Source organism: Montipora capricornis, chromosome 8 (assembly GCF_036669925.1).
Source record: "Montipora capricornis isolate CH-2021 chromosome 8, ASM3666992v2, whole genome shotgun sequence".
NCBI lineage: Eukaryota > Metazoa > Cnidaria > Anthozoa > Scleractinia > Acroporidae > Montipora > Montipora capricornis.
Window position 1 is genome coordinate 31,085,627 of NC_090890.1, and position 14,671 is coordinate 31,100,297.

Genomic DNA, 14,671 nt, shown 5'->3' on the forward strand with positions numbered 1-14,671 from the left:
CTGTTCCAAGGAAATTTTGTCCACAATTGTAGGCAAAATGAGGTTTTGGTTTTTTCATGTATCTCTTGCAAAAGAAGGTAATTAAGGAGAAGCTATTGCAATTAAATTTGTTATGAGTGGACAATAATCTCAAGGATAACAATAATAATAATAATAATAATATTAATAATATTAATATTAATATTACAATTTTGTTACATTATATATAACCTACCTATCCTCTTCCCTACCCTTATTACAAAGGTTTTGATTGTGTCTTGGCTTTCCATTCTCTGGAAATTTATGATTTATGTATTGAATGGAAATGAGCACTGTCAAAACTTGAGGGAAATGACGCTATTAAGATGTGCAGTGTATTAGGGTATTCTTCTAGGTACACATACCTGTAGCGGAAGAATGCCATTGCCTGAGGAAACGCAGGGAAAGACAGTGATGTAAAACCCTGGTCCCCATAGCATGCCATTTAATAAGATGCACAAAATTTGCGTGTAGTCTATTTCAAAGAATAATCCATTTTTGCGTGGAAAAGATATCCCAGGCAAGTTTTTGTTAAAGCAGTGCTTATCAAAGGATTTATATTCAGTTGGTTGAGCACCGGGCTGTCACGCAGGAGGTCGTGAGTTCAACTCCAACCGGACCAACACTCAGGGTCTTTAAATAACTGAGGAGAAAGTGCTGCCTTGGTAATTACATCTGCAAATGGTTAGACTCTCTAGTCTTCTCGGATAAGGACGATAAGCCGGAGGTCCCGTCTCACAATCCTTCAATGTTCATAATCCTGTGGGACGTAAAAGAACCCGCACACTTGTCGCAAAGAGTAGGGGGCATGTAGTTCCCGGTGTTGTGGTCTGTCTTCTGTGGTATATACAGAGGGCCATGTGTTAGAAAACTCGTTACTGGGTTAATCATGTATTACCCTCTCAAAATAAAGAATATTGTATTGTATTGTATTGTGGGTTGTGAATTGGACAAACTTATCTTAGTCTTCAGGACCCTGGGGTGGATAGCGCTATATACTGGATAAATCACTATCGATTTTGCTAGAAGTGTTTATCCACTGGATAGTGGTTTATCTGATGGATAGCGCTATCTATCTTTTGAACAACCCGGGCCAGGTGTTCAGAAAGTGGTCGGGAAAAATGTAATATGAACTTTGTTTCGGGTGTCTCAAGTGTTTTTATGCTGCATGAAATAATAGTGGGGGCCAACTTTCGTTTGTTACTGGATGCTTAAAAAAAGAAGCATGATAAATATTCCTTGAATAAATTGAATGACATAAAAACGTCTTGTTAATATTTATGATCTGAAATTGACCAAAGATGGAAAAATCTTAGTTAAATACACTCCTAAGGTAGCACACATACAGCTAATATACCAGGAGGACACCAAAAATTACAGCAGTTGCCACAATCAGTCATATTATAAATGAAATTAATAAAATAGAAATTCAAACGAAACTACATCCTCTTGAGATGTAATGGGACCATTACGTATGTCCTAAAATAATGGCCTTAGCGGAAGAAAGCTTTAAAAGTCAGTAATAGTTACTCTTGCACAGCCTCAGCTGGTAATAAATTCCAGATCTGTATAGCTGTAAGGAAAAAGAAGTAGCTGACAAAAAATTTGCAATAATATTGGTGGTAAGCTAAATTATGATTCCTATTTCTTGTAGGATTTGTAACAAATTCAGATGGCATAGATGGTTCATAGGGCCATGATGAAACTTTGAAACATGCAATAGCTTGATTTAAAAGACGGTCCCTACCATATGTTCCACAAGGTGCCCCAGCCAAGTGAAAAAATGGGTGCTGCACCTATAGTCCCCTGGGACTTTAAATCTTGAGAATCTTGAAGCATTTTTCTGGACCTGTTCAAGGCTTTTGACATCTTTATGCATCTAAGGGTTCCAGGCTGCCAAAGCATAATAATAATACATACATATACATACACCGGCACAACAATGTGGCAACCTGCGTACTTTCGAAGATCTGCAAAGAATACCATGCGCACACAGTAGACAAGTGACACAAACACGAACCAAAAATGGTGGAAGAAAATAATGATATCACCATTCTTTATGACATGACTATTCATATGGGTAGAGAGATTACCACAAACCACCCTGACGTTGTCATCAAGAATAATCGGGGTAAGAAATGCACTTTCATTGATGTGGCTATACCTTCTGATAAAAATACCTCCACCAAGGTGCCCAAAAAGCTTTCCAAGTATAAAGATCTGTAAATTGAAATTACCAGATCCCAGTGGTTGTAGGTGAGTTAGGGGTGGTTAAGAAAGCTTATGAGGGAAATTCCAGGAAACATTAACCTTAACCTCTGGGAAATTCAGAAGACAGCATTGATGGGAATGGCACACAATCTACAGAAGGTCCTATCCATCAAGTGACAATTAAAACTCCCAAGTGCCCCAGGTCCAAGGTTTGGACTCGGCCCCTGGAGAAGAAACACGGTCTCATGAACTGAACATTAATAATAATAATTATAATAATAATAATAATAATAATAATTGTAGTGGCCAGCTACTCTTGGCCGAGCAAATAACTCGTATTCATCCAGACAAACATTTAATCCGCAAAAACATCTTACAAACATCGAATCTCTGCGTATCTGAACGATTCGAAGTTATTATGCTGTCCTCCACGATGGCGGGAACAAAAACAAAATATTCACAAAAGCACATGGCGAAAACTGCGCCCGAACAATCTCTAGTCTGCGGTAACAACGAAAGCTTCATGTATCGATCGGGAACTGAAACCTACAATAATAATAATAATAATAATAATAATAATAATAATAATAATAATTAACACAGAAATTATTAACAATATAAAAAAGATATATATTCTGTTCTAATTATAAAAAAACAGTTTAAGTTCATTCTTCATTTACACAAGCAAACAAAAACAAAAAATATATATATATATGCACATGTTATTGTTATTATTAGTATTAATATAAATAACTTTATTTTTAATTCGAATAAAACTGTTTAAAAATATATCTATAAGTATATAAAACAATCACAAATCTAAAAAAACTATTCCCAGTAATAGTAATAATTAAAATAATAATAATAAAATAAAAAATAATGATAATAATATCTGGCTTGTTAGTCACCCTTTCTTGCAATCAGATGCTGAACTGCTAATATAAAGGCTGCAGCTCAATGAGGTCATTCTGGTTACATTCTTGCTAAGCATTGATAGGCGGACATTACGCACTGAAACAGTGAAACGAAGCACCAAAACGCCATGTATGACTCCACCATACATTGACTACTAACTGACAAATGTTGGATTTGAGATTAAATATCATTTTAGGCCTAATTTTGCTCCTAATGTCAGCCTTCACCTGAATCTTAATCTTAATCTTCAGTTGGTAAATAGCCTCTTTACAGTTGTGTGCTTAGTTACCTGGCCTTTAAATGAACGTGAGGCTGGTGTTGACCTTGTTATAATACAGACCTCACTGCTTTTCTCATGTGAATTCTTACACAAAAACATTAACATAAGAAAAGGAGGGAGGTCTTTATAATAACAAGGTCAACAACAGCCTCACTTTCATCTAAAGGCCAGGTAACTAAGCACACAACTGTAAAATGGTCTATTAGGAGCAATAAATTAAACCTTAAACGATATTTAATCTCAAATCCAACCTTTGTTGGTTAGTATTCAATGTGTGGTGTGGTCACACTTGGTGTTTTGGTGTTTCATGGTTTAGTAAATATGCCCTCTATAGGCTCACTTCTTAACTGAACTACTTTGGAGTCAACAACTTCAAGTGTAATTAAAAGTGGCTGTGCGCATATGGCAATGATCAGGCTATTGCAATGTTCTCCCCAACATAGACTATCAGTGCACAAGACCACCAGATATTTATGGGAGGACACAGATTCCAAACTTTCATCACCCATGCATTCAGGTGTATGTGTAGGAGCTTCAATTACACATATTGGTCATGAACAAATATTTGAATGGCAATTTGACTTGAGGGGAAATCTCTAGGAGAGCTTAAAACGAGTTCAGTTGAATGGTTTACCAGTACGTGTACATCAATAGTCAATCAATGACACTTGAAGCAACACTATCCCCAAGCAATCTTGACCAGAAGATGATGATATAAAGGGTATGAAACAAAACTTCATGGACAAGCTGGCCACATTGTCTATGTTGGAAAGGTCGCCAGACAAATCACAGAACTTTGACCCATGCTAATTTCAAGGTATATGAGCCAAAAATTATTTAATAAGATTCCGAGAGGGTGATTTAAAGAACTTTTTTTGGAGAGAAGTACGTCATCAGTACCATCGATTCATGTGAGGGTCCGGGTAAGGGTGTTGGTTTCCCCTCCCCCCCCCCCCCCCCCCACTAGTATTTAACAATTACCCTGCGAAATTGCGCGACGACGCCGTAGGCCGAGTTGGCTAAAACATAGCGACGTTACGCAAGATTGAACAGGATAATAATATTGTTTTATCATTCAACCCACCGATAACAAAGCACAATTTCCTACGGTTATTGGAAAAACTACCATTTTTCTCCGGGACACACAAAATTACGTATATTGCAGGATATACCCTCAGTACGCACGAGGAACATTGAGCACGCTATGACCACATTTGGACATTGTCACAATGTGTTGAATAATAATTAACAACTATTCACCGAAGTGGATCGAGGTGGCTAGTGGTGAGTATTTACTGGCCACCGACACTGAGGTGAATAGTTATTTTAGTATATACTAAAACAATGAGATAATATAGCACAAAAAGATGATTTGAACTCATTCCTGCAAAGAATGAAACATTTTCGGGTGCAAACTCCGCGCAAATTGCTCGGAGGTGAATAGCAAAGGATATCCGGAGTTTGAATAGCCAATCAGCGTGCGAGTTCAACGCTATCTACTGTTTTGTATACACTAACGTACGTAGTATCACCCAACTAGAGGACTAATGTAAGTCCTGCATTTTGATTGGCTACGCTACTTGAGGACTACAATCTTGGACAAATTAAATGGAACATTGAGACCACCCCTCCCCCCAAAATCAGTGATGGGAAAATGGCGCGTTTTGGCCTTCACACACTTTCATCCTTGATTTGGGGGAGAGGGGGCATTTCTGTTCCACTTTATTCTGTCCAAGATTGTCTAGGAGCCCCGGCCCTGCTTGCCGTTACCAGTAGTATATGGGGTAATCACGACACGAAATCTGCTCTCGTTCGCTCAAAAGTTACATCATCCGAGAGCACATCTCCCATTTAAAAAATAAACTGAACAAGGCGACACTGAAAAAAACTAAATACAAGTGGCATTTCACGTTAACATAAATTGTAAACAAAAAAGGGAATAAAACTATTGGGAAAAAAAAGAAATCGGATGTAAAGAGGATTCGAACCTTCTACCACAGATTATCTACCACATCCAACTATCCAGCCTACCCACATTCAACGCTTTAGACTTTGCATCCGTGCGCTAACCATACCGAATACGCAAACTTGTTGAATTTTTAAGAACTGCATTTGCGCTCCCTTAAATTTGTTGGCGATATTTACCTGATCTATCTTCTGATTTTTCCACGCTGAAAAATAGAGCATGATTTACGTTCACAAAAGTGTTGATGGGCACGATTTGCGGGCTATCAGCAACGAATTTTGTCGATTTTTCACGATTTTATCGTCTGGCCAGAAAGGTGACAGAACAGATTGACACTTTTTTCCATTGCTTGTTAACCGTGCTTAACCGTTGAAAAGCGTCTCAAAACAGTCGTTAATCGTATAAAAAGTCTCGTGAATCGTGCCTTAAACGTATTAATGTCACGTAAAACCATTCAAGTGCTCTACAAAGCTTTAAAGGCGCTACTTTAATGCTTGAGTCTTTTGCCATTGCTTCGTTTAATCTCAGCGATGCGACCCTACATAGACCCTATAGTTTTATCGATTAACTCCCCAGAAATGCTTCCAGAGTAAGATCAGTAGTGGGCTTGAGAACTCTAACTCTTACTTTTGTTTCCTCGGGTATTCTTTTTGTCGATGGCAATTTTTTCGTCAATTTTACGTAGAGTTATACCCTTATTCTTGATCGTACTGGCAAATTTTTACTTTAGGTTTGGCTTTTTTATACGCTCCGCTTCTCTTAAAATATCTTCCATGTAGTATCTCAACATAGCAACACTAGCGACGAGCGTGACTTCGTCAGAGGCCAGTGGTTTCGGATGATTAATGTGTTGACATATGACCTCTTAATTGACCAAATCTTGAATTTGTGACATGATAGCCTCCATGGACAATCTTGGACAAATTAAATGGAACATTGAGACCACCCCTCCCCCCAAAATCAGTGATGGGAAAATGGCGCGTTTTGGCCTTCACACACTTTCATCCTTGATTTGGGGGAGAGGGGGCATTTCTGTTCCACTTTATTCTGTCCAAGATTGTAGTCCTCGAGTAGCGAAAAGCGTGATTCTTTCGTTCTTTTCCCAAGTAAATATTGCATTTACTAACTTTATTACCTTTTCTGTCCAACTAAAAATACTAAAACCATTAGACCCTTCGTCCTCAAGGGCCACTGGTCAATAGCCTATTGGGCTTCGCCTCCAACCTCGTTCCCAGGGTCTCTTATCTTAACGCCTGGGGCGATGAGAGACCCTGGGAACGAGGTTGCTTCGCCTCATGGGCTATTGATAACTGTCAGCTAGTTGCCAGGCTTCCGAGTTTAACACAGGTACATCTCGGAGATCTCGGAAGGATTTCAGGACACTACAGATCGCTTCCCCTCGGGGTAAGTAAATACATAACCTTTTCTTCTCTACAGTGTGGTGGGCTACATTATAGAATAGTAGGGCCAGTGATTTATTTACTACATAAATGAGCAACAAGGGTACACATTTTTTCCACCGCTAATTTTCAGGGGGCGTGGCGAAGTGTCCAGTTTAATATTCTTTTGACTTCAATATCTGTAATAGAGCAGATAGAGAGATTGCTGTCGAATGTTCCTGTCGAACTCAACACTTTTATCGGTGCTGATCATGAAAAGAGAACTAAAGCCTATTAACTTAATATCGCTTGTGGAGAAAACTGCGTTGAAAGGCCAACCAATTCCGAAGTTTTTAATTGTGGACTGGCTATTACTTTCGGGTCGGAGGATATAACTATAGGGAGAGCCTTAAGTACTCGTGCCCCTATTAAACATATAAATTTATGTGACCATACCTCTTTCCCGTGTGAAAGTGAAGCGTCCTCCATCTTTGCCTCAATAGCTCTATCAATCAAAGCCCAGTATACCCCCCCCCCCCCCCGAGTATTTTTAAAAATACTTTTGCTTTTCCATGGTGTATCATTCTCCACAGATGTGGGACATTGAGTGAATTTACTCTTAAAGTTAGCTTTGAGGTTTAAGTCACATTTAGAATTGGGTAAGGGCCACTGAATGAGAGTTAGGGATAACCTATTAGTTGCACAGTACATTCAGATGTTATAGACTGATTTAACCCTTTCAAGCCAGAGGGGCCCCCATTAACAAGTAAAATCTAGAAATGTCACTCTTGTGAGCGAAAGAGTTAACTGTGCAGTTGTGAAGTAAATAAATAAAATGGGAATCTGAAGTCTGAAACATTTGCTTTCAGTTGATTTATATTTTATTTTCAAATTGATAATGTTGCTTGTTTAAGCTTTTTGCTTCTTCCTGGTTAAACTTTTCCAAAAGTCCCACTGTGGCGATTTGTACACATGAGTTGGCCACTACAACTGCTCAACAAATGACTAATTAAAAGACAGTTCTCTGAATATAAGGAAAGAGAGTTAGAACTGACCTAAACCTGACCCCAGTTGTTCAAAAGGTGGATAATGCTATCCACCATTTAACAACTGCATCGCTTGGGACTGCCTGAGCCACCCTGGAGCTTCCACTATTGGCAGTCAGCTTCAAGATGGAGACTGCACCGATAGCTGGCAAAACCTGACAAACCAGCATGAACCCCCGCGCCCTTGAGAAGACAGGCACCCATCACACTGATAAACAGTGGAAAGTAGAGGGGGGGGGGGGGAGGGAAAAAACTGCTTAATGCTCCACACACAATGCTCCTTCTTCCTGCCATACTAATGAATAAGCTGTCACTACCACGCAAAGCATGAGGAATCCAGCGCATGCGCAAATATAACAAAACCACTGACAACAATTGACTGCAGTTGCTCTCAGTTGTTAACTCAGTTAAACTGCATTTAACCTCATATTATAAATCACTATCCATTAGATAACGCAACTGGTTTGCTGTGACTAGATAGTGATTTATCCAGTGGATAGGGCTATCCATCATTCGAACTACTGGGAGCTGATGCCTAAACTTTACTACTTCTTTCTAACTAGTTCTGTTAAAATTGAATGTAAAGTAAAGCACAAATGGCAGAAGTGTGGCATATCATTTTCTGGGAATATTGTTTCTTGTTATAATTTCTGTAATCACACTCATTATAAACAAAAGCACTTTTAATATCCTTTTCTTCCTTTCCCATTTTTTTTTAGGTGTTTAACAGTTACTAAAAATATGGAAATGTTTCACACCTCACTTAAACCTTTGTTATTTCACGACAATAGCAAGCCCAATGAAGTTTGTGACTTTGAGTTATCTGTTCCTGTGGAATCCTTAATAGACCATTTGAAGGGTGACAAACCTCCTCCAGTCCTTATTCATGGTGAACCTGGATGTGGACGGACAACACTTCTCCTTGGAATCTGTGATACACTACTTGAAAGAAATTGGCTCAAAAAGTCTGAAATACTGGGTATGAGAGTAAGGCATGGATGCACTATGCTGTCTTTGTGGAGTTTTTTGAGTGAAATTGCGAAGGACAAGCTGGACAAAGACATACTTTCATTGCTACTGCAGCCAAGTGCCAAATTGAACAAGAAGCAGGAGGTGGCGCAGGAGTTAATTGCATCTAATTTCAAGCTCATCTGTGTTGATGATGCATTTGCAGATGGTGGGAGAGTGTGGTCACACCTTTCGCAATTGTTTTCTAACTTAAATGCTTGTGTAATTGCAGCCTGTTCTCAAAGTGAAGCTGCTCTTCTGCAGGCCACAATGACAGAACAAAATTTAATTCCTGTTTCTGTGAAATTGAAGGGAATTCATAAAGAGCCATTCAAGAAATTGCTCCTGCAACAACTTCCCAACAACTTTACATTACACGAACTGTTTGATATTTATTCTGTATTCAATGGTAACCCAACATCACTAAAGCTTTTTTTAGGTGCAGTTAATGAGTTAAAGCTTTCACAGCAAAGTGTCAATTGCAGTTTTCTAGCGAGCTCTACACACTCTGAAGAACTTCCAGTTGCTGAGCACACTGTTCTTCATGTGCTTCAGTTTGTGTTTCAACTTCTGACACCTGATGAAAAAAATGTCTTTTATCAACTTTGCTTGCTACGAGAACCTCTTCCCCTTGTTACTGTTCCACAAGAGATTGAAAAGCTTGCAAGACTTGGCTTGGTTGAAAAAGAAGTCATCAGTGAAGACAAGGAAATTAATAGTGTTCTGTACACCGTGTCAGTACCTTCTTGTTTTTGCCTTAGTTCATGGCAATTTAGTTGCATAGCTGAAAAAAATGGTCCCAGTAAACCTGACCTGATTCAAGAATGTTTCAGTGTCTTTGATTTGTGGTTTTGTCTTCTTTCTGAAAAACTTTTTCAGCTCATCAGTGATGCTCAAGGAAATGCCTGGCCATTTGTGCCTGAAAAGTGGTAAGAATAAGATTAATGTAACAGTGGTAAAATATATCAAGTTTGACCCAACTTTATGTATAGGGGAGAGGGGTGACAGCACAGTGTCATTCAGATTGACATTCCAGAACTTACAATCATTTTCATCTGGAACCAATTAGTTGGTCACGCAGCATGCAGTTTACTTAGTCTGTAATTTACAGCTAGCAAATTGGGCTCAATTTCTTTGCCTCAAAAACTCTGCACAAGTCCCTCTTACTGCATCGCCAAGTATGTTTTAATCAATTTATTTTGTTATGTAGGCAGTACATTTCAAATGTTGGAGAGGAAGAGAGGTATAATATAAAGGAGCTAATTACTGCAAAGAATTCAGTTGTACCATACATGAGTGAACAAGATATCCTGGAGGTATTACCGCTATACTGTGTTTTATGTGCTTCATGCAGTAATGGTGCCATACAATTATACTACAATGCAAGACTGATAATTAAAAAGAAAGTAGGATGAAAATTGAAAACTAAAGGAGGAAAGGAGAGTGAAAAAGAAAAAAGAAAAAAAACATAATGTGGCCTTGGGCTAACAATCTATGAAGCTAACAATCTATGAAGCTACAGACAGGTTTTACAGCCTGCCACTACTGGAAGGGGACATTTCGAGATACACTAAATGTGCGTCGCTTTGCCAATCCCCCAGCCTCTGAATGTCTGAGTGTATATAGAGGGTATGTGGCATTGGAAGGTAAGACTATAGCCCCTCGACATTGAAATCTATGAGGAGAGATCCAGTCCTAAGGTGCGAATTGACTTTAATAGAGATAATAAAAGAGCTGAAATGACCTGATGTGAGAGGCATTTGAGTGTATTAACTAGAAGCTAAGGGGACAGGACAGCAAGTACAGGCCACACAGTGCATCTGATCATGAAGGAACATAATTCAGCTGCAAGGGATGCTACGTGCTTTGCTAAGATTATCTTGAGTAGCCTTGATGAATTCAACTGCTCTCTCAGGGATCCCCATCTTCTAAGCTTCTTAGATGATTCCCAGGCTAGTATGTTTAATTTAAACCGCTCTCTATTAATAATAAATCAATTTTCATTTTACTTGTTACTGCAAAAATTAAAGATATGTCTAAGAAGAGCCAAAAAAGAAAAATCATCCTAGAACATCAGAAACTGTCTGCATGCATATAGTAAACTGGTTGATATTCTTTACCTATATTTATTTAATTGAATTTTATTGTGAAATTCTGTTGAAGGAGTGCTTGTATCAAGCAGCTGTGGAAAAAAAATATGGTACAATGGCAGCACTGGTGTTTGTGATGGACAGGTTCAGTTATTGGCAAGGAAGTTCCCACACAACTCTGCAGCTTGTTGATTTCTTGAAAACAAACAGCCCCACCACTCCTATTGCTCCTCAGTTACTTATACGAAAAGCCAGGGTCATGAAAAATGCTGGTGATCTGCATGGTGTGTATGTAGTTTTGCGAATAAGAAGGGACATATAAATGCCAATCTAAAGCCATCCTGCAGATTCATCTTGGGCATTTATTTGATACTGTTTTGATGACAAGACTTGTAAGACTGTCTGACTCTACTAATTAAGTTCAAATTACACTCAGATTTTTTTTCATAAATAATCAAACATTTTCAAATTCTTGTTCTGTTTTTGGATGGCCTCAGATCTTAAGTTATCACTATGATAAGAAAATGTTAATGTTTTGCTTGTTTCTTTTGGCAAGAAAGGGCCTACCACATATTTAATGAAATTGTCTCCCCCACAAGTCATCAGCAAAAAAATTTCCCGCGAAGATCCGGGAAATTCCATGAAGGGGCATCAAAAGGCTCAGTTTCTCTGGTTCTCCCTTTGGTGATTTTGATGTGGCTAGAAGTAAAATTTTATGTTTAAGAAGAGACAGCAAAAGCTTGTCAAGAAAAGCTGCTTTTGAAATTTTTTCCCCTTGTCTGTGCTAGTTGTGCAAAGTTGTTGATACTAACAAAGTTGTCATGTATGTCAGGTGCAGAGAAAGCTCTTGACGAACTCCTTATCAAGAAGAGCAAAGTGGGTGAATGGATTTATAAATATGAGCATGACCATCAGCTGGTCAGTGCAGTTTGTATTCAGATTAAAGGCGATATTCAATACAACCTTGGACAGTGGGTACAGGGAGCAAAGCTCTTACTTGAATCTCTGATTTTATTCAGGTAAAATCTATTGGTAAATAAAATAGTATTATATTTAAAAAAATATTGTTAACGGATGGCAGTCTCTGCTTTTAGTTTTATTCATCTGAGATTTCAGAGACATGCAGTGTGCATGCAGTAGTTCAGTGAGATTCAAATCATAATATGTGCAGTATACATTCAAATATGTCATCACTTTTGTTGAAATGGTGACTGTTATTCCGCACAAAAAGAGTTGAGAACTTTTGGACCATAATTTTTATAATTGATTTTGAAGAGAGGGCCAACAGATCCTACCCAACACAATAGGAAGATGGGTAAATCGTAACTTTGCATTCATGTCTTGATATTGTTTTTGGTGGAGAGGGGACCATTATAATGATGATAATGCTTAAAGAATAAAAACGATTTTTTTTATATGGACAACTAGAAGTTATAGTAGGTAATTAAGTGTGATCATACCTTCATTGTCTTAAGTTTGCTTTGTTTTAAAACAGCACTCTTCCCATTCCGGATACAAAGGGCATTGCCTCAAGCCTTGCTATTTTAGCCAATTGTCTTGAACCAATGAGTATGCAAGAATATGTCCCTCTAGCTCAGTCATATGGCCTTATGGGATCCCATCCACTATTGCAAGCTTACTACTGCTCATATGAGGCTTCCATGAGATCGCAGTACACTCCACTGTTTTATGCAAGACACAAGGTAATACACAAAGGTGTTTGACTTGAGGGAAGGTGGAAGTCCCCAGTGATTCTTAAATTAAAGGAGCATTGTGATATGTTCAATTTTAGTTTTTACAATAACTGCAAAAATTCTTGCGTGCTCATTGGCTAATTTTTATTGTCAATAAGCGGACAGACACATAAATTTATAATTTATGCAATAATGACGCAATATTACTCGCATCAGATTAAAGTTTCTCCCATTTTTGTCTCGCTTTCTTCTTGTGTTTCTACTTCATTTTGACCCCTCTGCCTTTTTGTTATAATAATTATTGTAAAAAACAAATTGATGTCAGTTTTTCATGCGTCCGTCCTGTTATTGATCATGAATTTCGTCACAACATTGCCAAAGTAGTCTGTGGAGCTACTTTGACAAGGTTATGACAGTCAATTCATGATCAATAACAGGACAGACGCATGAAAAACTGACATCAATTTGTTAAATATACTATTTACAGTAGATAGCATTGAAAGCATACTCTGATTGGCTACTCAAACTCCAAATACCCTTTGCTATTCACCTCCAAGCATCCCTCCCTGGGGGGGGGGGGGGGGGGGACTTTAGGATTTCTGGGTGGGGATGTGCCGCTGGGACCCTGGGACCCTGGAACCTGTTTTCCAGAAACTGAGGTCACTAGCACAGTCTAAAGCAAAGCCATACCAAAACCTTATACCACAATCACTTTTTTCTTTAAAAAGGATTTATTTATACTTGTCCAGCAATGCCAAGCACGTACGTACACATCAAGACAATAAATTGTTTAATTTTAACCAGTATTAATACCACCGATTTCCGTCTGAATCCAGATTTTTGACAGTTAATAATATCCAGTAGCGTTTTATGATAGTCGTGAAAATTTAAACTTGCCGATATCATTTTTTTATATTTTTGAGTAGCAATTCCTGGTTTCCTTAGTCTAGATAAAATCTTCAACCAACTGGTCAGTTTCGTGAAAAATGATACCCTAGCTATTCTAGACCCAACTGCTCTGATTTATAATTTATACCCTATGCCAGAGTAAACTGCTTGAAAACCATACCCTTCCACGATATGTCCAGGTTTGACCCTAATTAGATGCACGCAGATTACAATAAGCGTCACGAGGTGTCCCCTTGCTCTTCTCGCCAACTTCAACATCACTTGTCTCTCAGAATACAGACAATTTATGTCACAAAGTGTCCCCCAAATGCTGCTCTTTAAGTAAAGATTAACTGCTGCATTTACCCAAAGCTAAAAATAACGCTAACCTTTACCCTAACCTTATTGTTGAAAATAGGTAGCAAATGCTTAGACTTAAAGGGACACTTTGTGTTGGATGTCAAAATTGGGCGTGCATCTAATTAGGGTCAAACCTGGACATAAGTACCCTTCACAGAGGCACATACCTATATAGCCCATATATGGCAGTTATGGTAGTTGTTAATTGTCCTTACCAAAGAAATTACGGTAAAAAAGGTTGTTACATTATGGGAGCAAACAGATAACAATGTGTTACTAACCATCATTAACTAAGAACCATTGTTGTGTAGTGGAGGTGATTCTTTGTCATCAGCTCGGGATGTCAAGGATGGAATTGAATTTGAACTTGAAAAGGTTGGCTGCTATTTTCAAATATCAATTTCTGAAGGAAATTGATATTTTTTACTGTGACCTTTTCAGTGTCGTGCTGCTGAATTTATGTTGTGTTACTCACAACTCATTCCTGATGAAATTCAAAGGATAGAGCATTTAAAGATCGCAGCTGAAGATTTCAAGGACAGCATTCAAGCTCACAAAGAAGTCAACTCCCTCACCAGCCGTGAAGAGTTTTATGTCTTTGTTTGTGCAGTATATAAACTGGGCATCACTTATCAGGCGAGAGCAACACAAGACAGCATTCAACAAGCACATTGCATTGATGAAATGTCAAGGCTATTGTATGAGCATTACTGCTCATTTACTGGAACGATTCTCTTAGACAAGGAGATCACTGATTTGATCACCTACTGTCTCAGTTATTTGCAACTGAATCAGTTCTGTGGTGATGAGCTTCCT

At 38.4% G+C, this 14,671-nt stretch overlaps 1 protein-coding gene across 1 annotated transcript in view; it reads left to right on the forward strand.

The window, feature by feature from the left end:
* Window positions 1-6,722: 6,722 nt before the first annotated feature.
* Window positions 6,723-14,671, forward strand: part of LOC138059192 (uncharacterized) — a 13,929-nt gene continuing 5,980 nt past the window's right edge. The window contains exons 1-7 of the mRNA XM_068904735.1: window positions 6,723-6,794; window positions 8,535-9,752; window positions 10,034-10,139; window positions 10,987-11,197; window positions 11,746-11,932; window positions 12,409-12,616; window positions 14,297-14,671. The exon at window positions 14,297-14,671 is cut by the window's right edge and continues 505 nt beyond it. Coding sequence (XP_068760836.1) covers window positions 8,557-9,752; window positions 10,034-10,139; window positions 10,987-11,197; window positions 11,746-11,932; window positions 12,409-12,616; window positions 14,297-14,671 — 2,283 coding nt within the window. The 5' untranslated portion in view covers window positions 6,723-6,794; window positions 8,535-8,556. The remainder of the gene's footprint in view (window positions 6,795-8,534; window positions 9,753-10,033; window positions 10,140-10,986; window positions 11,198-11,745; window positions 11,933-12,408; window positions 12,617-14,296) is intronic.